Genomic DNA, 23382 nt, shown 5'->3' with positions numbered 1-23382 from the left:
GGAACCGCTGACTACATTGTATGTTGTAATATGCCGTGGCTCGTCAGTGCTCGACCCGTGACCAGTCCTCACCAGTCGCCTGTCAGTGAAATATTTATTGAAGCAATCAAAATGGCGATCATAGTCAAAGGAAAAGTGATCGTATTTAGAATAACAATAATGCTCTATAATGTCATCCTGATACATTGTGGCATTGTAGAAGTCAATCTCGGAGGCACCTGGATTGTTTCGAATGCAAATAACAGTATTTCTGTGCCCGGAATTGTTCCCGGAAATGTTCACACAGCTTTGTACAGGAATGGACAAATTTCGGATCCGTACTTCCGGTTTAATGATGTTAAGTATCGCTGGATAGCGTATGATAATTGGACGTACACAAGGTCGTTGGAAGGTTTGAATAAAGTTCTTTTCTTTCATTTTATTTGACTTACCGGTACTTGTCGTTGTGAATGTCGTTAACATTGCTAAACACAGAGAACTTATCTGTCAAAATTTGAGCACCAGCAGACCTTTCGACTGGCTCTTGTATATACCCCGGGGAATGTTGCTTCAGCTTAGAGTAGTAAACAGTCCGTAATAGTCGTATGCTTTCGACTTTGTAGCCATAATACACCGAATTAAACTCAATGCCAAAGATTTCAAAATTCAAGTTCTTGAGATGTTTGATTTTGAATCACCTTTCCCCCCCCTTCCCCCCCTCTTTCATCTAACTATGATCCTAGCCTCTTGTGGCACAAAGTCAGGGGTGTTTCCTAAATGGACCCCATCCATCCAAAATCTTAGATATTACAAAAACATTGCTGCGTTTGAATAATAATCCAGCAGCTATTCCTGAATGTTTTGTTACTAGATTTCACTTTTTTTTTAAATTTCACCAAATTTGTTTTTTAGAGATTTGTTTTAGAGCTAGATTTAGTAAACTTTTCAGAAGACTAGGGACCTTAGGAGGGTAGTGGCCTATCTGGTCAGGGCTTGCCCCATCAGAAGTGACCAAGTGTACATGCTAGTCCAATCCTGGTTCTACCAGTTTTTTTTTCAAGTTTGACAGTCCCCAAGTATCCATTTGTACTCCAGGATGGACAGACCCTTTGAAAGTTAAGTGTCTTGCCCATGAATACAAAGCCATGACCCATCTAGGGGCTTGAACTAGGATATGTGGTTTAGTAAATGTGAAATTGCTTATATGTGTTCTTTTGTAAAAAGTAAAACCTTCAGTTGGTAAATCAGCTGGATTTTCTATCCTTTTTTCCTTTTTGTACTTAAAATTTATAGTTTAAAGCAAGCATGTACACCAAGCTTTTTCAATTCAGATTAAAACTTTGTTAAATGTTTCTTGCTCCTCAGTCAAGATAGATTTTGAAAATTCTTAAAAGTGCATTTTCAAAATTGGCACATATTGGATTTGGGAGACCATGAAATGTGCTGTTGCAAAGAATTTATTGTATTAAAAATTCTTCGTACAAAATAGATTGGCTGTTTACTTTAACGTATTCTTAACCTTTCATGCAATGTGTTCTTATCTTCCTATGATGATCTTTTTGCTCCCAGTTTCTGAAGATGTCACATCAAAAGGGAACATTCTGTTGGTTTTCGAGGGCCTGGACACAGTTGCTGCAGTTCTGGTTAATAATATTGAAGTTGGCCACTCAACAAACATGTTCCACAGATACATCTTCAATATTAAGGAGGCTCTAAAAACTGGTTTGAACAAGATTGAAGTGCGCTTCACTTCTGCAGTGCTCTATGCTAAAGGGCAAGCCAAAGTGTATCCATATCGTGTACCCCCTGAATGTCCAGTCCCAGTTCAGCGTGGTGAGTGCCATGGAAACTTTATCAGAAAAGAACAGTGTTCATTTAGTTGGGTAAGCCATTGTTATAAGTCAAGTTATCAATAGATTTTATTTTCATCATAACATAGCCAATACATTTATGATATTAAGTAATTATGAAATACAAATAATCTATTTTAAGGACTCAGTCAGTGCAGTGATTCTCCAAAGTTTGGGTGTGCTTTATATCTCAATGAAAGTATGCTGGCTTATGAAGCAGCTTTTAATTATTATGGGAGTTCCAATCTAGTTACCATAATCTTAAAACCTCAAAAACTGAGTCACCTTTGAATTTGTGCACATTAATGACTCTGATAATGACAAAGATATCAGAAGTTTTGGATTGAACATTTGAATTGCAATTGGCTGTAAAGGGATGTATGTTAGACTTGACTTGGGTACCTGGTGAACTCCTACTGTCCTGCATGTGTTATTGAAATCAACTATGATTTGCTCCTGTTCCTTTTTTAGGACTGGGGACCAGCCTTTGTTCCTCAAGGGATTTGGTGATTTTTTTTTTCTTCTATTTAAAATTAAGATATGTGAATAACTTAGTTGGTAGTTCTTTTCTTTGCAAGGGGGTAAGGGAATACCATGCAGCAATGATGAGATTGATGATCCTTTTTTTAGAAGTTAAAATTGCCAAATTACCAAGGAGTTACAGAGAGAAAAAAACTAAACAGTCAGATTCAATTCTCAATCTTACACCCCTTAACCTGTCAACTCCCAAGATCTAATTGTTAATTCTCCCCTCTTGTTGCTACACATTTCCTTGTAAATCAGTTATGAAAGTTTGGTATTAAATCAGGATAACAACTTTTTTTATCCAACTTTGCTTCGTAGAGTACAAATAACGCACGAGACAAGTACAAATATCACGTGATATTTGTACTCCAGAAATATCCGCGAAATTTGCCTGCACTGAAATAACAATTTGGCATGTTGGATAATAAATCTCTTATTAGACGTTTTGTTGTGTAGTATTGCTGAGTATCTTTACATGTTGTTTATATTTTGACTCACCCTACGGGCTCGTCAAAATACGGCACAACTTGTAAAAATACTCAGCGATACTACACAATAAAACGTCTAATAAGATATATCTAACAACAACAAACATATGAAACATATGTATGAACTGCGGTTATGAAACGTATATATGCACGATCCTTCGCAGTAAAGCACTATTTGAGCAATAGTGAAAATCAGACCTGAAAAAAATTTCAGGCCTGTACGGGATTCGAACCACTGACCTCTGCGATACTAGTGCAGCGCTGCACTAGTATCGCAGAGGTCAGTGGTTCGAATCCCGTACAGGCCTGAAATTTTTTTCAGGTCTGATTTTCACTATTGCTCAAATAGTGCTTTACTGCGAAGGATCGTGCATATATACATAAGATATATCTACTTGATAAGTTTGAATATTCTCATTACCATTTTGCTGGATAATGTATGGATATTATAAGGAGAAGTTACATGTGTATCAATCCTAGGTGTTAAAGGGTTAGGAGCCTTTTAGGGATTGCTTTTCATTTTCAGAGTTTGTTTCCAGTACCCCCTCCCCTGATCAAGTGCCTGCTACATGTACTAAGCTATGAACAACCCAACCTCAACCAACAAAGTCATGATTTTCTGTTGTTTTATGTAACATTTAATTGAAAATCTCATAGGAATGAAATAAGTGTTCGTTGAATAATACCAGAGAAAGATCAAATAGTAGTTTAAGTTGTTAGTTATGTTATCCATTCTCTTACAGCTAAAATTATACATAAGGAATAAAGTATTCTCTGTTTTCAGTGCTAGTAAGTTTACCAGCATTCATGTTCAGTGAAGCAAACAATATAAAGCAATATTTTCAAGACTCCACATATGATTTCTTTTCAAAAATCTTTTTTTCAAAATTTGAGTTGCCAAACTCAGGGTACAGCTTATCTGTGAGTGGGGCTTGTCTCTTAGTGTTTACAGTAATAATAATAATAATAATCATTTGCGATCTGTAGTTGTCATGTGTTTCTATCTATGATACTGTGCCTGTACTGTAAAATGTAGGAAGAGCCACGCCCTTCTAACAACTTTTTTGGGTTACTGGTACTTATAATTAAAGTAATTTTTTTCACTCATCCTCATCTTATTTACTCTGCAGGAGAAATGTATCTCTGCAAGCTTACAACTCAGCTGTTATAAGGGACATCACAGTAACACCTAAAAAAGGTTATTCTGACAGAATTTAGATATATTTATTTGATAAGTAATAATCCTTCAAACATTTGAATCTGAAGGAAGTGCCACACTTTGATTTAAAAAAAAAATATTTTTCTTGCTTTCATGATGCACTCCCTTTCAGGTTCAACTAATATCACGTGGGAGTTGTCCATGACACTTTTTATGGATTCTGCTGAGGATGGTGTGACAGGTACAATAATCTTCAGCCTTCCTCAGCTGTCACGCTCTCAGAAGCTGGTCATCAAACTGTCACATGGTATCCATAAAATTTCTTTCCCAGAGATGCTGTTTACAGAAAAAGATGACATTAAGCCTTGGTGGCCTCAAGGATATGGCAAACCAAATCTCTACACAGTTAAGGTACTTAACCTTCAAAAAAATAAAATAAGATGTGTATGCTTAATGTGCAGATTGACGGCAAGTTGAAGCATAATAAGGGATGGGATTCATGGGCAGAGTGAGAGCTGAGGGGGTGAAGGAGGGCAGATCAGAATCATTGATTTTGGTTTCAGTTGCAGCAGCCGGCAGCAGGTAGATCTAAGGGAGAGTGTTTTCTCATGCCTAGTGACCCATTCAGCTAGAGCTTATCATGGTTTCCATAGCATGAAGCTCCCTCCCCAGGATGGTAAGCCACTCAATCATAAGGCTACTCCCCCCAGCATGTCATTAGGCTTCCCTTGCTGATAACCACTCCCAGGTGGAGAGGTAGACCAAGTTTGAAAGTTAAGTTTTTTTGTCCAGCAACACAATGACCTGGCCAAGTCTCAAACTCGGACATCCACCACCCTAACCATAATAAGGCCACCCTGTCTTTCACACAGCAGGTAACTCTACCAGCCTGTAATTTGCTGGCTATCTACTTGTAGCTAGTTAACAAAATATCAAATTTACTCAAATTGGTTGGCTTTGAGGAACAACAAAGCAACTGTTGCACCCCCCCTCCCTTCCCTGCACTTGAGATCAGCTTCAGTACAAGGTGAGAAAACATGAGTGAAGTATGTTATGGTCTCTTAACATTCATGCATTTTCTTGCTTGGAGGCATGGAAAAACTGTGCATTTCTCAGGTCAACCTGATCAAACTCGTGAAGATAATCAAGTCAACTGGGTCATTCAATGCGGGTGGTGTCACATGGACAACTGCTGCATAGAAGTTTTGGACCAATCCCAATATCTGAGCAATTGAGCACCCACCCACCCCCACCCCATGACCCAACAACAGTGAACAGATAACAAGGTGGGGTTAACTTTTTTTGTTAGGGGAGGGGTGGGTGTCTAGTCACTCAGATACTGAAATTGATTACCAGGCAGCTTGAAGTCAGGAATGATCATTAACGTTGAACAGGTTGTGTTTTTGAGCTCCTCTGGTGATGAACAATCAAGTATTAGTCGTAACATTGGTTTCAGGAAAGTGAAACTTGTACAGGAACCAATTGCTTGTGCTCCAGGTTAGTAAATCAGAAATGAAAATGAAGAGACAATTTTAATTATACATTTCTCTTCACATTACTTCAACATACATTATATAATCTTTGTTATTTTAAGTCAACTACTACTATTCCTAAATTTTAATTGAGTCACATGAAAGCTTATTTCTTTTGCAACCGCATGGTTATGTATAATGTTTACCTTTAAAATCTCCAATGATTGCCATTCTTCTGTGCACTGCTGAGTATATCTTATGATTTCAACAATCCTCTGTACAATCACACTGAGTGTTATTTTCATTGGTGTGAAAAAGTGTGACTGCAAGAATCACACTTCAATCACACTTTTCTTTGCATAACTTAAATTTCATTGGATTCACTAGTAGCTGTGTTCTGTCTGTTTCAGGACGGGGATTTCACTTTGAGATCAATGATTTACCAATATTTCTTAAAGGAGCAAACTGGATTCCTGCAGGTATGCAACTAAAATTTCAAAATTAATGTAATAATGTATCAGTTGTCAGTAATCTTAAACAGCAGCACAATTTTACATAACAACCCTTAACCCTTGTGCCTTGGGTGTGATTCTTATGCCTGTGAAATGACACCTCCCATCTCGTGTCAATTTCTACCTGTCAACCAATGTCTCTCACTTAGCATAAAATTATGAGCTATTGTAGTTTTACCCGCTGACAAATTTTTGATACCTGTAGAGTGTATATTGGCAGTTTCTGTGTTGCAAAAAATAAAAACTAACCACATTTTAGCATGTGTGGGACTGAGTAAGAAAAACTCTGCCATTCATTGACCTGCCATGCCATGCTGGGATGTGATACCATGTTCACAATATTAGCCACAACAGAGCAAATTAAAACAAACCTTTAATCCACTAATTAGTGACCTAGATTTGACTTAAGAAGTGCAAAATTGGACGTTGATTCCACTATTTTTTATATATTATCATTGACAAATGAAAAGTAGACATTACTCTTTAACCCTTAGAGTGACCAGCATTTAATTTCTTATAACAATAAAACTGCTAAATCATAAGATCATGAAGTTCAACGAAATGATTGCCAACCTGAGAAGCTTTGATTGTTAAACAAACTCCCTTTGTCAGTATGAAAGGAAGTATATAGAGTATGGAGAACATGGACGCTGATGTTAGGCTGTTAAGGGTCGACGCGCATTCTTTTATGTAAAACAGAGCTTGTTATGTGTCAATACAAAGGGGAATAACAGAATTAAGTAACTGAGGGAAAGGGTGTGGCATGCGATGGAATCCACTTTTCTGGCGATTCTGTAAACTTTCTCTACACTAAAAATTGTTTTCTTTGAAAATAGACGGTGTAAAGCCGACCTTATCTCATTTTCTTTCCAGATGCCTTTGAGGACCGTGTGACGAGCTCAGTTCTTTGGAATCTTCTCAAGTCTGCAGCTGATGCGAACATGAACGTCGTGAGGAACTGGGGAGGAGGAGTCTATCAACATGATGAATTTTACGACATAGCGGACGAATTAGGGTATTGAATTAGTAAATAAAAGTAAACGTGTAATCAACCAGATAGAGCGCTTTTTATTTGAGTGTCAAAACCAAAACCAAATTAGTCCTAACGGCGAGTCAGAGGAAGGGACGAGAAGGGAAGATAGCCTTAAAAACAAATGAGAACTCAGAGACAAATCAACCAAACTGCCTAAAGCGCGGGAAAACACGGCCGACCAAGTCGTGATTAGTTTTGCTTCTGATTGGTTGAGAGAGTGGCGCGAGTTTTCTGGACAAAGCAAAGTAAAGCAAAACAAAAAGCGGCAGTCTAGATTTCTAGAGCGCTAATTGCTTAGAGGCTTGCAATGAGCAATATATATTATAAATTGAGTATATCATCATCATTATTATTATTATTATTATATTAGAGACTGTCGTTATTCGTCATCTTCCTCTTTTCACACAGCACTTATCATTTACCCAGCAGACTTTGATTAAAAAACATAATATATTTTTTTCATTACTGTTTAGATTACTTATATGGGAAGAATTTATGTTTGCCTGTGCTATGTACCCGGTTGATAAAGATTTCTTGAAGTCAGTCAAAGAAGAAGTACAATATCAGGTAATTTCTCCAGCTTAGGCATAATGTAGTCTCCTCCAATCTCGCAGAATCCAAGCTGTAAGCCTTAGGCTGAAGATAACTTGCTAAGGGGTTTTCAGAAGCCCAGAGTTATAGATGGAGAGAAGGGGGCATTCAAGGAAGGGAGAGAGAATTTTTGTTCGGGAAGGGGATGTACCACCACCGATAAGGGGATTGTTTTAAAATGAACGGAAAAAAAAAACGCACCGGTTGCCAATGCAACAGGGTGAAAAAAACTTTTCTTTTTAATTGATTTTGTTTAAACCACGTTATGCCTTCTCGCTCAATCTCTAGAGTTTTATCCTGCGTCAAAAGCAAAAATTTTTTTTCTGATAACATAGCCGAAAAATATTACGAACAAATGTAAACTCGACTGAACGGACGATTGTCGGATTATCAAATTTTGAAAAGTTCATAAAACATTAGTACGTTTATGTTTTTTAAGGTGCGTCGGCTTCAGCACCATCCGTCCGTTATACTATGGAGTGGTAACAATGAAAATGAAGCAGCTCTGGCCGACAACTGGTAAGCTCTATATTAGCTTTGATTGGGTCATGGATTTAATTAAGTCATTTTTATCGTGAAATGATTGATTTTGTTTGTTGTGTTTTGTGACGATCTTAGAAGTTTGTGTATAAACATAGCATCAAAAATTGGACATGTCGGATACAGATCAAGATGTCAAGTGGTTTTGGTGTCAAGAGGTCACGGTTTTCTGCGCTACACCTCGGTCATTTATCTTTCGTTTGCATTCTCATCGGTCGTTGTGTTGTGTAGGTTTACTCTAATTCGTCGTCGACTCTTGTTTTTCTTACAAGTCTTTCCGCGCCTTACGCAGGTCACGTGTATTTGCTTTACATTATTTTCATTGGATATCGTGTTTTCAGTTCACTGTGATTGGTCAACGAGTTTTTAGCTTTGGTTTTCTTTGGTTTCTTCTTTGATAAAGGAATCGTTAACACATCATCGGAAAAATGCCGATTTCTTTAACGCCTGAATAACCTGAAACATTTGCGATTCTTTTTAATCTTTTTACGGAGGATATGGATGATGTCTTTAAATGAAATTAAAAGACACTAAGACTATTTAATACCAACTTCAGATATCTTGGCAGTCAAAATTTTTTGTTGTCTTCACTTAAATAGGTACAACACCAGCTCCTCGTTCACGAGGTACTCCAATGATTATAGGAAGGTAAGTTTTTGGTGTCTGTGGGTTGGGTGCAAATGACCACACATAAGTGTTCTACAAAAAGTTATCTGGTATCTACGGTAAATTATGATGTGAAGTATGAGTGACGATCGTAGTGTAACTTTTGAGAGTACCTATCTTATAAGCACTTAGAAGAACTTACTTTTACCAACCCCTCTAACGGGATGGGGGGAGGGGGGAGGGGGGAAGGGAGAGAGGTACTCAGTAGAGGGCTTAAAGGTAACCTTGGGGTATTTGACTCAGGTAATGACTAATATTCTCCCCCTTTCTTATACATATTTCTGGCTCAGGCAGCTAATTTTCAACAAATGTTATTTAGGACATGCGAAAGTAGTTATTCAATCAAACTATTGAGTAAAAAAAAAAACAGTTTTAAACACGAAAATATTATTGTTTAATGATTTGCTAAACATGGCTCGTGTGCATGTTGAATCGTATCTGAATAGTATGCACAACGATGGGAAAAGTCTAGGGAAGACCGTTCAAATTTTCTTTTGGTATTGATCTTTTTAACTAGCAAGAAAGGGCAATGACAACGAAACCGAACATGCGTGTTATCCAGATTTATCCAATTAGTCGCCGGTATGTTATGAAATAATTCGTTTTTGCCGTTAGCTGTGTATCATCATGCGCATGGGAGGTGAAGGGAGCAATCAAGAACCCAAAGTTGCTGTTTTATTATTAGGCGTATTTTGCATGCCTTAAACTTCCCAAGGGCATATATAGCCCTCTGTGTTGTGCTAAGCAAAAGACCATTGTCAACGTATAAATTCCGTGTCTATTTTTTGTTGTGCATACAAGAGATCAGGTGTCACTTATCGTCTCCTGTAGGGAGGGGAGGTGTGACTTGAGAAAGCCGTCAAGCTGACCAAAGATACTTTCTTAATAGTTGTATATAGATACTATTATGGAGACGCTGGAAAACGAAGACAAGAGCCGACCTTTTCTCTCATCGTCTCCTTCGAATGGAGTAGATACCGAGAAGGAGGGATGGGTGGCGAAGAATCCAGGGAGCCCCTATTGGGGAGATGGTAAGTATTTTTTATTGAAACTCGTAAAACATGTTTTTGACAAATGCCGGGTTGTGTTTATGAATAAAGGGGGTCAGTTTCTAAAGAAACTGTGGTGTTGTGTCGGTGGGGGTAACAAGGTCATTTGGTTTTATCAACTGAGTTGATAACGTAAATTAGTCACCATAATGGGTTTAAAATCTGACGTTTTGAGCGTTAGCCCTTCGTCAGACCGAATGTTGTCTTTATGGGCGACATCTGATGTTTTGCGCTATTTGTGTCTTTTATTTATGAGTTTCTGGCTCGTAAGTATTTCAATTAAATTTTTTCACAAATACCTTTTTAAAGTGCGCAGTTTATATTTGAAAGTGACATTTGTCAACTTAGAACAACTTTTTGAAATGTTAGGGGCTGGGCTTGAAAGCCAATCAAAAACTATTCTCCAGCCTTACGCGATTTTATTAAAAACTGAATAACTTGTCATTTGGATCTCTGATTGTCTCGCAAGCTCATGTTGTTGTGATGCAGTGGTTTTTCCTTTTTGGATTTTTTTCTTACTTACCAAACGAACAATCATTAGTTACGTAACCGTTTTGTTTCAGTGCACTTCTACGACTACGAGATGGACTGTTGGAATGTCAGCGGCTACCCTAAGCCCCGTTTTGCATCTGAGTATGGTTTCCAGTCCTACCCGTCTTTTGAGACTCTAGCGCAGGTGTCAGTGGAAGAGGACTGGGCCTACAATAGTTCGTTCATGGATCATAGGCAACATCATGCAGACGGTTTGTATCTTTCCGTGAAGAGGCTTTCCTCTGACTCTTGTCGTTCGTCACAAAACACGAAGTTTTTGTGAAGTTTTATGAGAAGTTAAGTTAATGGACGTGTGTACGACATAAACGCGCTAGCATTATCATAATCATTATCGTGATTGCTATTATGATTTAATTTTATGTTTTGTTTCAGGTAATGAGCAGATGTTGAGCCAAGCTAAGAAGCATTATAAACTTCCCAACTCAACAGAGCCTTTGAAAAGATTTTTGGACACTCTTTTTATTATCCAGGTAAAATAATCCCATTTCTTGCCATTGGACATAGTCAGTTTACATAATTTTTATCGAAAGCTATCGTTGGCGCACGCGCCCCTGGGGTTTAGTCTTTGGGGTCAGGAGGGGGCATAATTGTGAAGTACTAACCCCGTTTTGTTGCGTGAATCGACCGAGATTATGTCTATATCGTCTAAGTCCCCCCCCCCCCCCCCCTCTACGCCAAGAAATGTCGTTTGGTTTTACTGACAGTTCGCTAGTCCTCACAATCCTGGATGGAGAAGGACAGTAAGAATAAGGTCTTTTCTCCAGGAACTCAACGCCTTGACTCGGGCAGAGCTCGAACCCAAACCTCTTGCCTCAGCGTCCAGCACTATTACCGCTAATCCACCACGTGTCTCATACAACTGTCAATTAACTTTGCTCTACATCCCTCTATTCTTCAAGAATAGCATTATGTGACGGGCACCGTGAAACGGGTGGAAATGAGAAAAAATGACGTGACACACTCACCCTCACCTAATCCCTCATAATAAATGACACACTGGTTACTTTTGCATTTTTTTTTTCAAGGTGGCTCAAGCTCAGTGCATGAAGACAGAGACTGAACATTACAGACGTTTACAGAGTGAATTAGTGAAGGTGGGTTTGAATCGCAGTTATGTTATTTGACGGAACTTTGTTTGGATAATTGGCCCTTTGATTTTCTCATCAGGGTGAAGGAAGAACAATGGGCACAATATATTGGCAGTAAGTGATTGCTTTATTAATTTGATCGCCTTTTTGAATTAAAAGTTGATAGAAAAGAATGTAAGAGACATTAATTTTAAGTCAACTGTTTTTTGTAGAAGATCCACAACGTAAAAAAATTTGACACGATGAGAATACTTATGTACAAAATGGCTTTTCCTAAGACACGTGGCCAAAGTTACAATAATAATAATAATGATAACACCTTTATTTAGACACGATAATGTTTAAAGCTGAACAGCTTGTGGGGTCGTGTGTAAATGCAAATAAACTCTAAATTAGATAAATTCAAATGATGTTAGTTTTTGAGGAGAGGGGAAAACCGGAGTACCCGGAGAAAAACCTCTCGGAGCAGAGTAGAGAACCAACAAACTCAATCCACTCATGACGCCGGGTTCGGGAATCGAACCCAGGACACATTGGTGGAAGGCGAGCGCTCTCACCACTACGCCAACCCTGCCCCCCTAACTATTGAAATAATTTCACTAGAAGCAATGTTGCTAAAATCAAAGGAAATGCGCTTTTTTTTTAGCTTTAATTTTGGGTGATACCCAATGACGGCAAATAACATGAAGACTTCCTTTTGTTTCTCTCTCTCTCTCTTGTTTTTTTTCTCCTTTTTTCGGGGAACATTTTAAAACACTAACGCTGTATGAATAGGAACGTGATGAATCTGCATTGTTTCGCACTGCCTGTAAAAGATAAATTTTGCGGGTGGGTTGTTTTATGCTGTCATCCAAACCGCAAGGTTTCTTGCTTTGCAAGCGGCTAGGTGAATAGGATGAGTAATATCTTATTGTGGGGGGGGGGGGGATAAGGCAGTTTGTCTTCCCTTTAGCCTACCTTTGTTTATTATTTCTTGTTGTAAGAAAACATCTGAAGTCGGCATGGTAAAGAGACTTCACCAACAACTAATTTTTTACTTTCTATTGACGGTTTCAGGTTGAACAGTATTTGGCAGGCTCCCACTTGGTCATCTCTGGAATATGGAGGTCGTTGGAAGGTACAACAAACATCATGCACTTTCATTTTCACCATTATCCATGACTGTCGTCGTGTGCGCACCGCTAGTCATTTTGATATCAACGGAAATTTTAAGATTGGAACCATACAGGCTTAAGTTATAACTGAGCAGCTGTGCGGTTTCCCCATAGGTTGTAAAAGGGTTAAAGCCTATGGGCCGGTTGTTTAAACAAGAATTAACCTTTGTCCATCCAAACCGCGCTCTATACAGTCTTGAATCAAGAAAATATATCAACTAAACGTCAACTTTCTGCGAAACTGTGAAAAGGGCTTATAGAAGGATCTAATTATTAATAAAAACATATATGAGGAATTTTCGAAGTTTTTATCGCGGCTCAGATAAGACCTCGTTTCGATAAAATACCCAATATGTTTTTTGTTGTTGTTTATAGATGCTTCATTACTTTGTGAAAGATTTCTTTGCGCCAGTTATGGCGTCGCCATACCAGGAGGGTGGCAAGTTCAGGCTCTATGTAGTATCCGACCTTATGAAGGTAAAAATGCGCAAATGTTTTGTCGTCACAGTATCTTAATATGTGTAAAGAACACCTGTGTAGTTTTGCACTCAGTCAATCCCAAGAGAAATCTGGGCCAATTGTGACGTTCTCTGATTGAAATACTGCAACCCAATTAATGGAATCGCAAATGAGCATCCAAAATCTTGTTTGCTGCCGTTTGAATGACCGTCCTAACTTTTAAACAGTATTTGCTCGGTACCAAAAAAAGTCGATATTCATGCGTGTTGGGTTAAAGGTCATGTGATTTGGATCGGGTCGTTCAAGTTTTTCTATCCTCCACAGGGATCTGTTTGAAGTGTCTCTTTATTGCTGTTGAATTGTGAAGTTTTAGTCGATGCCTTCTGTGGTTTCAGCCAATCTCGCAAGGTGCTGTGTCTCTGAAGGCGTGGTCATGGTCTTCCTTCACACCACTGTACGTCAAAGAGGTCGCATTTAACATTGATCAACAAACTTCGGTAAGTTCGGTTGGCTGTTTCCATTCTTGTGGTGTTTGGTGAAAGAGAATAGTTGAACGTGGCAGTCAAACGTTTGCGCATGTGCGAACGCTGTAACAAGTAGGTGGCGTCAGTGGCGTGCTTTCAGGCTGTTAGAAGCAAGTTGTCTCACACAAGTTACAAACAATCACACAAACCAGAAAATCACGGTGTTTAAGAGCGTATGACTTTTTTGGTAAAGCTCAAAACAGAATGGTAAATCATCAGGATACCCGTACTTGAATAAGCGTTGTGCTCAAGGAGTCGCGAGTTTCCTTTTCCCTGTTTTCCCTACTTGCAGATTTCAATGAACGTTTCAATTTTCTTTCGCTTATTTTTCGACTCAGTGGTTGTTTCTTATGTTTCCCTTAGAATTTTTGCGCGGGAAATTGGCGCGCGGGCGCCTAAAGTTGATCCCTTCGCGCATGCCCTACGTTTGACCGCTGAACTGAACAGTTGTGGGTTAGCCTCAGGAGGCAGCCTGGTCTGACTTACATATCCGTGCTGGTTGTTCATAGAAATTGGTTTATGAAGATAAAGTGGATACTCTCTTACACTCCAGCAAATGTAAAAGTGCTCGACATTGCGTCTTTACTGTGAAACCTATGGACGCAAGCACAGGCGAAGATCTGGGACCGACAAACGTCTTTTATCCGACGAGTCTGTCGGAAGCACTGGGTATGAGCGATCCAAGATTGAAGGTAAACGATGAATGTTTATAGATAATCAAGTTTTTACGAATTATAAATTATTAATAATTTATTTTTAAAAAATCAATGTGATAAACAGCGCAGCCCCCAAAAAGAGTATCAAACTTTTATTCTTTTAATTTTTGTTGTTAATTTTTTGGCAGATCGTAAAAGTTGCGCGAACGCCCAAAAAAGGAGAGTATAGTGTGTATATTGAGGCCCAGTCTCCCGCTTGTTATGTGTGGCTTGTAGCCGAAGATGTCCGTGGACGCTTCTCAAATAACGGTTTTCTTCTGATCGAGCCTTCCAAGACGGTATGAACTTGAATAAATCTTATTTTACTTGCTATTGAATTATCCAGCGCACTTACGCATCCAGTACGTTTTTATTCTTTATTCCTGGGAACGAGGTTTGCATTTATCCATGCAAACCTTCCAAGACGGTATGAACTTGAATAAATCTTATTTTACTTGCTATTGAATCATCCAGCGCACTTACGCATCCAGAACGTTTTTATTCTTTATTCCTGGGAACGAGGTTGAATGATAGCGTAGAGAAAACGCGAAAAAAGTGTGAGGGGAAAAAAAAACGGTCAAACTAACAAACAAGACTATTTTGGTGGTACAGATCTTACAATTGCTGCACTGTCTTCAAATTCAGGTGATATTCTACAGTTGGCAAGACACCACTGAAGACGAACTAGAGAAAAGTCTTTACATCACGTCTCTTTATGATTTATATGCTTAGATAATTTAGTTATATAATTTTGCCATCCCTGACATAGATGTTATTAATTAGATCTAGAAAGTCGGTGAGTTTTCAACTCGTCGTCCTTTGTGAAAACTCAATTTTGTAATTTTTCATTCAAGTAAACAGCTGTCCATACAACCAGGTATCGATAGTTAAAGAAAACAACAGGATGAAAATGGAATTGAACAAAACTTGTAAAAAAAAAGGCGAACACTTGAACTTGCATCTGCTACATACTTAAAAAAAAGTCGTCGGATGTTACGATAATTCGTCGTGCGATTTGCAGAGACTGTGATACTTTCTTTCCCCTTGAGCGGGAACTTGAATAGTAATTGCTTGGCAGTCACTAGTTATTCTTAAAGTTTAAGCTGTTAGTTCATCCCATTTTTCGTGCGGCGTTCGTGCGAGAAAAACCACTCGGAGAACTCGGGCGAAGAGGCACTTTTGGAGCGAAATCTTTGTGAAACGCGTTGAGGGTTAACCAACCTCATTCCCAGGGCTTTTTGAATATTTTGGCGCCAAAATATTCAAAAAGCCCTGGGAACGAGGTTGGGGGTTAACGGAAGATCGACGGCCACGCGGTTTGTGCCTGTTAAGACAGATCGTTATTTTTTTATTTTTTTTATTTTTAATTTAAAGGTGCATTTTATCGGCTCAAACAACACTTAGCTAAATGAATGTAACCAATTTAAACTCAACCCGCAGAATTGGATAACACCATTGAATAAAATTGTACGAAGTGCATCTATGTTGCTTAGCAATCCCTGAAATATGGATTGAAATTTGATGTGTTTTGATTGAAATTTGTAGAAAATCGCTAATGTTACGTGTAGCAGATATTTCATATGATTCTCCTTTGTTTCTGAGAATTTTAGGACTCTGCAAAAGATTCTAATATAAGCATTAGCAGTACAAGTATTTTGAACGCACTGATCGTTTCAAAACAGACTTTCAGTTGTCGATTTCGTACGTGAAAAAAAATATCTATTAAATATTATACCATCTCTTTCAGGGAATGTGTTTGCCAAATGAACAAATATTTCTGACATCGCTTTCATTGTTAGTTAATTAGCATTTTTTAATGAAAAGACTTTTATATTGTGAGGTTTATGATTGCCAATAAATGTTTTAGCACTAACAGGACGCCGGAATTTGCTCTTTTGGTACTTAGTGTTCGACAATGCGCGCCATCCTTCGCAGACATTCGGTGGGAGCCCTCGTCGACCGTAAGCAATATAACTGGTAACTCCGCCATCGTAACTTCTTGATAAACAAATAGATTATGAGCTCGAAATTCTTTCGTGTGACTGTTTATGAGGGCGAAGCAGGGTCATGTTTTTGTGTAACCGCCGGGCGTATGGCAATTCGCTCACTGTCTGTGACTCACTGTCTATCACGGAATAGAGAGCGAGTAGCGAGGGCAGTTCGATTGCAGGATTTGGGATGGAAAGCTAATAGATTACTGCTTGTGCTGGGTATTCCCCAGTTTCTGCCCGGGAATATTCCGTCATGTGGCGCGCGGAGAGGGGGGTATTTGAAGGATAATGATGAAGTTGATTATGGTATCAACATTTATTTCTTCATGAATCAATAAAAAACCCTAGTAGCTAAGTCATTGAAAGCCAGTTGTGTCAGCCTGTGTCTTTTTATTTTAGCTAACCACCGCTAGCAAACGTCATTGGTAAAAATCCATAAAACTTAATCAATGGTTGATGAATAATTCTTACGGAAGGGGAAAAAATAAATTAACGCTAAGACAGTCGATCAGCGTTGAAGAAACTGATACTTTTTTCCATGACAAGGTGATAACAGGTCATTCGTCTTAAATGTTCCTTTTAAGCATAATTATACAAAAGATTAATGAAGCAAATCGAAAAAATAACTGAGTTAAAAAAATGCTGATATAGGAGTAAAGGTACGGTGATTCCTGCCAGATTTGATTAAAATAAGTTTTCGGAGAATTTTTCATCGTTACGGGAGTAATTTGGATCTTAAGATCATGAAACAATCTAGATCTCTACGAAGCCATAATTGCCTATCACTTCCTCCACCCACTTGGTGACTATAAACATGTTAGCGTACACACCATATTTGTGCGGCCGTGCGCATTCATGACCCCAGGAAACTATTCCTGTAAGATAAAAGCGCCCGCGGTGCTTGCATGCTAGAGGACCTCCACTGTCGTACTGACAAGCATCGACACCTCCTTTCTCGAATCCAGCGCAAAGAGCCCTGCTATGAACGGTTCCATTGTAGGATTTGGCGCTATTGCAAATTTTCGGTGGGACCAGGCGTACCTTGGCCTCGCGCAGAATGTCAGGTTGTGCGCTATTCCATTGGGTGTGGCCCCAACCAGTCACATAACATTCTTTTCCCCAGGGGAATTTCATCGTCGGACGAAGGAGGCAAATCGGAGAAACGAAGTGGTCATAGATGGCAGGCTCTGACAGACGAAGTAGGGCTGCCCGAGTAAAAACAAACAAACAACTAATATGAAACAAAAATAACTCAGTTGTTTCTGTGAGGATCACATAGTTTTCAGAGTGAACGGAAGGGGTTAATAAGCTGTCGCAAATGGAGTATAAAGGGACGACTATAAAAATGAACTGTCGATGAGGGGGTCATTAGACCGCTACAGAACCTAAGGGGTGTAAGGAAAGTTTTAATATGACACGACCAAAATTCCCTGACCCCCCCCCGTCCTTATTTCCGGTTCTTAAGAGTGTATGGGAGCCTTAAGTCTTATGTCACTCACCCACATCATAATCGGGTGGCGTATCGTAAATTCCTTCAAGGAACATTGACTTGTATTTTGGATGAAGATAAATCGCTTCAATGTCCCTGCTCTGCTCAAATACTTCTTTGTCAACCAAATGATGTTCACCTAGGACCGCTTTCCAGTCTGATGGCTTTGTAGAGGTATATGAATCTAATGGGGAAAGGTTTGAGAGAAAATCAAATCAGAGAATGGTGAAACAGTTACAGGTCCGACATCACCAACAATACGAGCAGCCCCTGATTTTCGACTAAGTTTCTCACGCGAGTTGTAAAAGAAAGTAGATGGAAAAAGAAAATGTTGTCAGCTGCGCGCTGACAACATTTTTGTATTGCGCATACACAACTGTGGAGTGAGGAACACGAAAAGTAAGCCTTAATACCATTGTTCCAATTTTTTTTTACTTGCGTGACGGGCTTCGCCGTTTTGATGTCTCTGAGAGTCCATATTTCACAATAGCTATTAAAGCATTTTTCGATGGAGTGTCGTAGAAGTAAAACCAAAGTGATCACAACGACCAATCGAAGGAAAGGAAAATACCGATGAGAACGAACTGTAAAATGAGAAATCTGTCTAAAGCGCGGGAAAACGTGAGTCAGCAAGTCGCAATTAGTTTTAGTTTGGCATCTGATTGGTTGAGAGAATGGCCTGAGTTTTTCTGGACCAGTAACAAAGCAAAGTAAAGCAAAACCAATGCAATTATGGATGACTTTCGGCTAAGGAAGGAAAGTACATATTCAAACCTCCAATAATAAAGTAACTCTTATCTTAGAGAGCACAAAAATACCTCATGCGCAGGAGTTTACTTACCGTGGAAACAATGAGTAGCCGATACGACCCAGTGAGGAGAGATGAGGGAGCCTCCACAGAACTGTGACTGATTGAAGAGCAAAGCAACTTGCCAGGGCCATGCGCCCTGTGCACTCTGGGTACCTCCCACGATGCGACGAAATAGGCTCGCACTGTCACTCCTTAGATCAGAAAATCTTTTACCACAAGATCTGTATCCTGGAATTGAAAACGGCGAAACGTTAAAAGGGTTATCTTTTGTGCATGAAAGATAAGTCGATCTAAGTCAAAAATGTCTTAGAATATGAAAACTTAGGCCAGGTATTAACGGTTACCTGACAACATTAAATCGAGTACAACCATGCTCCAGTTTTCTGGATGGTTTGTTTTGGAAACTGACTGGACGAGATGAACGGGTTTGATCTGAGTATTTCAGATATTTGATCTGGGCTCTATCATGTTTTTTTTTCTTATCTTTTTTCAAAAGGAACCATTCGTTTAAACTTCAAAAAGGGAAAAGATCTTGCATCTGTTCAGTAGAAATAGTGCCGGTGGTTTGCCAACAGCATCCCACTGGTTTTACGACTCCTAAGAAAAGTATTAATCTATGTATAAAATTTTCTAACAGACCCGTCCATCGAGCCTTATTTTGTTAAAAAATACAGGAAAGCAGTGGTACCGGTATTACACCCAATTACTGCCGAAATTTTGTAAGCGGTGCCATTTTAAGATTGTGGCATTGATTGTGTCGGCAACTGAATTTTCTGTGACATGATATACAACAGTTATGCGGCATGTCCTCGAGACTATGAAAAAGTTACCGTAACCCCTGTATGTTTGGATAAACTGAACTATTGAGTTGCATCTGTAAAGAGCGGAACTCCTCGACGGGTTAAATCATTTTAAAGTGACAATAGTTTGGAATTAAAGTCCTTGTCCCAGAAATGATCGTAGGGGTCAGTAATATGAATGTCGAAAATTAATGTCATGTTGGGCCATCTGCTCGTAAAATCAACTTCACCGTGTATTATTATTCACCCTCAGGAAGAAATTTATGTCGGAGTCCTGAAAAAGAAAAAAGTAGATTACTCACCATCGGAGATTTCGCAAAAGAAGAAGGAAAATAAGAGAGGAAAAACTTGTTTCATGACAAGGGTGATTGTTGCAGAAATGACCTCAGCCGGTAAAATCTTGTGGTTTCCAGTTGCAATCGAGGAAATCTGCCAGTTCCCTTTTTGCGATTGAAGCTTTAATATACTGAGTCAACAATGAACTTAACAGCTGCAAGCAGAACCATGTAAATGATAAAAAAAAGTAATTTCAGGAGCGATTATAGTGTGGAGCAATTACCAATCCAAAAACATTGAATAATCTGAGATAATTTCCATCAATTAACCGAGTAAATATAAAAGATTTTTAATTTACAGACCGTCCACGTTAACAATTACTGCTAAACATTATCTGGCAATTTTCATTAAGCCGAACAGCTTTTGTCCTTTTTTCCTTCCTGGCGGTGTTTGGCCTTCTTAGATATACTAATGAGAAATACACCCCATTTCCTTTTAAATTTACAGCTCTTTTCATGACAGATCTTCCGTGTGTAAGTTCTTTTCAGATATTGTTAATGACCGAATTTTTTTTTTACTCGACCCACCAGGAGCGAGCATATAGCAAAGGCATTGATCAATTAAAACTCTCTTGTGACTTTTGGTTGATACTGAAAAGAAGCCTAGGTTTGTATTAAGACGCAGCTTGAAAAGCGGAGCAGAATATGCAACGAAAATATCATAAAAGCAGTTATTGTTAGACTTTCCCATTTGAACTTAATAAAGGTAGCACTCATCCATGTTTGATTTTAATTTGTACCTAATTCCTATTTGAATGAAATGTTTGTTTACTGAATTGAAGAAATAAGCTCTTCCTTTCATATCGTGCCTTGACCCAAACTATCGAGAAATAACTTTGAAATCTCTTCGAAAGCTCAATGTACAATTTTCGGTATTGAAAGTGTCGAGGGCTTCAAACTTGCCTATTTGTTTGTTTTGGATTGGATAACAAACACCTGGTACTATGGATATAGATTGGTAAGGACTGACTTTTCACTGAACTGCTGAGCACGGTGGAAGGGACCATAACTCGTCCCGTGAGAAGCCTGACCTCGTACTTAATGTTTCTTACCCCAACCCTTGCAAAATTTACAACTTTATGAGATCAATTACATCGAAATTGAGGCTAAAAATAGATGAGGTTGAATCCAACCGAGAGCGTTTGGACTAAAAGTAGTTGATTGGAAATAAGGTGATTAGTAGTACTTATCTGCGGCCGCACGGTTTTGGGCAATAAATGAACAACGATACATTGCACAGATTAGATAGGAAGTTTTCATTTACCTAAATGATTTAGGTAAATGATTTAGGTAAATGATTTTTAAATGATTTTGTATGAGCGTAAAGGACGAGGATATATATCTCTCTCCCTCTCTTTTTTATCTTTTTCATAAATACAAAATTCTCTAAAATTGATTTCACAACAGATCATATCACTGTCACGTGTTATTAAGAGAATGTGAAAACATCTCCAACGATATTATGAATACTAGAAGTGCCGCAGGTTTAATAAAGTGAATATTTTCAATCATATCGTGAATAAATCATACATCTGCCTTTTTTTCAGTTGTAGAGGTCAAACTTTTACCGACGGCGGGAGACAAAAATTTCAATAAAATCAATTGCTATTCTCCCGAATCGAGCCAGAAACACACTCACACGTACAAACCTATGAACAAAAGTTTTTTCGTCGGCCTGTATCCGTATTCGAAAAATATGGTTTCCCCTAAACTACCGATTTTCCATTGTTTTACGCAATGAATGCAGCTCTTTCAAAATAAAAGTTGGGTAATAACTGTCAGAAAGTTTTCCCATAAGGTGAGAACACTCGGTTTTTTTCGATAAGAGGAGTATGGCATTTCGTATAGATTTTGTGGACATTTTATACCAAATCTAATTAAAAAAACGTACTGAGCGCCTGTTACGAACTGATTCGTTAAAATTTGGCTTTGTTATTAATGAAGAGAAGTTCATATGGGAGCCAGTGCAGATTATTGCCTGGCTAGGTACTGTCTTGGACAGTAATCAAGGTTTTATTTCTGCTACCGAACAGAGAATTTCAAAGTTGAAGGCGAATATTGATTCTGTCCTCAAGGGAGACTCTATGATTGTGAATGTGAGAAATTTGGCAACTGTTGTAGGCCAGATATATATCTTATTAACCAAGCGCGAGGGCCGTACTGGGAGAATATCGGCCCGAGGTCTTGACAGTACGGACCGAGCGCAGCGAGGTCCGTGCAAAAAAGACCGAGGGCCGATATTCTTCCATTACGGTCCCGAGCAAGCTTGGTTAATATGAGATTTATTATACGACTGAAGTTCAAAGGGACACAAGTGCGGTATCATTCGGGACCATTCGGGACAGTGCCCGGTCCAATACTTAGAGAATGTTGGACAGCAAATAGAGCATTTTGATTGGTTGATTTAGTTATTGGCCCTCTGACTGCCCGAGTCGTGTAATAATATATCATTAACGCCTTGTGTGGGCAGTGTGACAAGAATCCTGACTAGATCATTATGTGCTGCTGTAAATACCAAAGTGTCGTGGAATTCTACTGTGGAATTGACGAAGAAAGCTTGTAACGAATTAATATTTTGGAGTCAGAATGTCGACTCTCTTATTCGCCGTTGTCCTTGGCTGCCTTTGTCTCAGCCAGCTAAATTAGTTTACTCGGATACTTCTGATTACGTTTGTGGATCCTTCATTCATAGTGAAGGCAAAATTTTTCAACAAAATTGGTCTACAATTGAAAGCAATAACAGCTCCACATGGAGGGAGCTTAAAGCTGTAGATCGAGTTAGCTTTGATCAGTTTTGCTCCTAGTCTTTTAGGTAAGCAGGTTGCATGGTTTACCGATAACACAAATGTTGTTAGCATCGTTCATTCTGGCAGTAAGGTTACAGAGCTTCAGGGTTTAGCGGTTCGAATTTTTCACGTTTGCGTTAGTTTTGGAATTTCACTCGAGATGAAGAGGATTCCCAGGGATTTTAATTCTTTTGCTGACCATTTAAGTAGGATTATTGATATTGATGATTATACAATTAATGATGATGTTTTCCAAACTTTGGATGTTCGATGCACGGGGACCGCATACCATTGACAGATTCGCATGTAGTTATAATGCTAAGCTTTCCCGCTTCAATTCCAGATTTTACCAGCCAGGTACTGAGGCTGTGGATGCTTTTTTACAAGACTGGGAGTTTGAAAACAATTGGTTACTCCCTCCAGTTTCGCAAATTGCGAGAGTGGTTGATCATTTAAAGTTGTGTAATGCAGAGGGTACACTTGTTATTTCTATGTGGAAGTCTTCGTATTTTTGGGTATTACTGTGTAAGGATGGAAGACACTGGAACTGGTTTGTTCATGATTGGGTTGTGCTGCCCAAATTTAAGCAACTCTTTGTGAGAGGTAAAGCTAAGAATGACATGTTTGGTGCAAGAGAGTTGTCTTTTGCAGTTGTCGCACTGCGTGTTAGTTTCAAGTTGCCTGAGAGGAGAAATCAAGAAGGATTTTGCACTCATGACAGTGGCTGTTGCTCTATATGTCGCAACGGCTAGCATCTTTTGTACACAGTTAGTCGGAGTCTTTTGTTACTCCACGGTCTGAATTCACGTTTGCCCGCATTATTTGTTTGTTATT

At 38.9% G+C, this 23382-nt stretch overlaps 2 protein-coding genes across 5 annotated transcripts; one reads left to right on the top strand and one right to left on the bottom strand.

The window, feature by feature from the left end:
* Window positions 1–74: 74 nt before the first annotated feature.
* On the top strand, window positions 75–16214 carry LOC111343887 (beta-mannosidase). Of its 4 annotated transcripts, XR_002696115.2 has the most exons (23): window positions 78–391; window positions 1549–1862; window positions 2301–2335; window positions 3973–4040; window positions 4174–4412; window positions 5396–5498; window positions 5884–5952; window positions 6859–7000; window positions 7492–7585; window positions 8049–8128; window positions 8749–8797; window positions 9705–9846; window positions 10428–10607; window positions 10789–10886; window positions 11442–11510; window positions 11584–11618; window positions 12561–12621; window positions 13034–13135; window positions 13513–13614; window positions 14151–14333; window positions 14486–14635; window positions 14982–15540; window positions 15620–16214. XR_002696115.2 is itself a non-coding variant. In XM_022951088.2 (22 exons), exons 1-22 carry the CDS (start codon window positions 112–114, stop codon window positions 15066–15068), a joined length of 2682 nt encoding a protein of 893 aa, XP_022806823.2. In that variant the 5' UTR covers window positions 78–111; the 3' UTR covers window positions 15069–16214. The 4 variants fall into 4 exon arrangements, 2 of the variants coding, with proteins under 2 accessions (XP_022806834.2, XP_022806823.2); XM_022951088.2 differs by having other exon boundaries at window positions 14982–16214; XR_015991756.1 differs by lacking the exons at window positions 14982–15540; window positions 15620–16214 and having other exon boundaries at window positions 75–391; window positions 14195–14333; window positions 14486–14495.
* Window positions 16215–16628: 414 nt separating this feature from the next.
* Window positions 16629–19952, bottom strand: LOC111343485 (transmembrane protease serine 3). The gene is made up of 4 exons (XM_088733342.1): window positions 19730–19952; window positions 18658–18855; window positions 17827–18000; window positions 16629–17532 (listed from the first exon to the last, which is right to left on the bottom strand). The coding sequence occupies exons 1-4, from the start codon at window positions 19782–19784 to the stop codon at window positions 17081–17083; spliced, it is 879 nt and encodes a 292-aa protein (XP_088589468.1). The 5' UTR covers window positions 19785–19952; the 3' UTR covers window positions 16629–17080.
* Window positions 19953–23382: the final 3430 nt, after the last annotated feature.

The sequence above is a fragment of the Stylophora pistillata genome, chromosome 9, assembly GCF_964205215.1.
Source record: "Stylophora pistillata chromosome 9, jaStyPist1.2, whole genome shotgun sequence".
In the NCBI taxonomy this organism is placed as follows: Eukaryota; Metazoa; Cnidaria; class Anthozoa; order Scleractinia; family Pocilloporidae; genus Stylophora; species Stylophora pistillata.
Note: the sequence above shows the minus strand (reverse complement) of the source record. Positions and strands in the feature narration are given on the sequence as shown.

What these genes read in the sequence shown, in the direction of transcription:
- LOC111343887 (XM_022951088.2), top strand. Translation starts at nt 112, where the DNA reads ATGGCGATCATAGTCAAAGGAAAAGTGATCGTATTTAGAATAACAATA. An exon ending in GAGCCCCTATTGGGGAGATG is followed by an intron (nt 9,847 to 10,427) that starts GTAAGTATTTTT and finishes GTTTTGTTTCAG; the next exon opens with TGCACTTCTACGACTACGAG. An exon ending in TACAGAGTGAATTAGTGAAG is followed by an intron (nt 11,511 to 11,583) that starts GTGGGTTTGAAT and finishes TTTTCTCATCAG; the next exon opens with GGTGAAGGAAGAACAATGGG.
- LOC111343485 (XM_088733342.1), bottom strand. Translation starts at nt 19,784, where the DNA reads ATGAAACAAGTTTTTCCTCTCTTATTTTCCTTCTTCTTTTGCGAAATC. An exon ending in GGCTACTCATTGTTTCCACG is followed by an intron (nt 18,001 to 18,657) that starts GTAAGTAAACTC and finishes TTTCCCCATTAG; the next exon opens with ATTCATATACCTCTACAAAG. An exon ending in GCCACCCGATTATGATGTGG is followed by an intron (nt 17,533 to 17,826) that starts GTGAGTGACATA and finishes TTACTCGGGCAG; the next exon opens with CCCTACTTCGTCTGTCAGAG.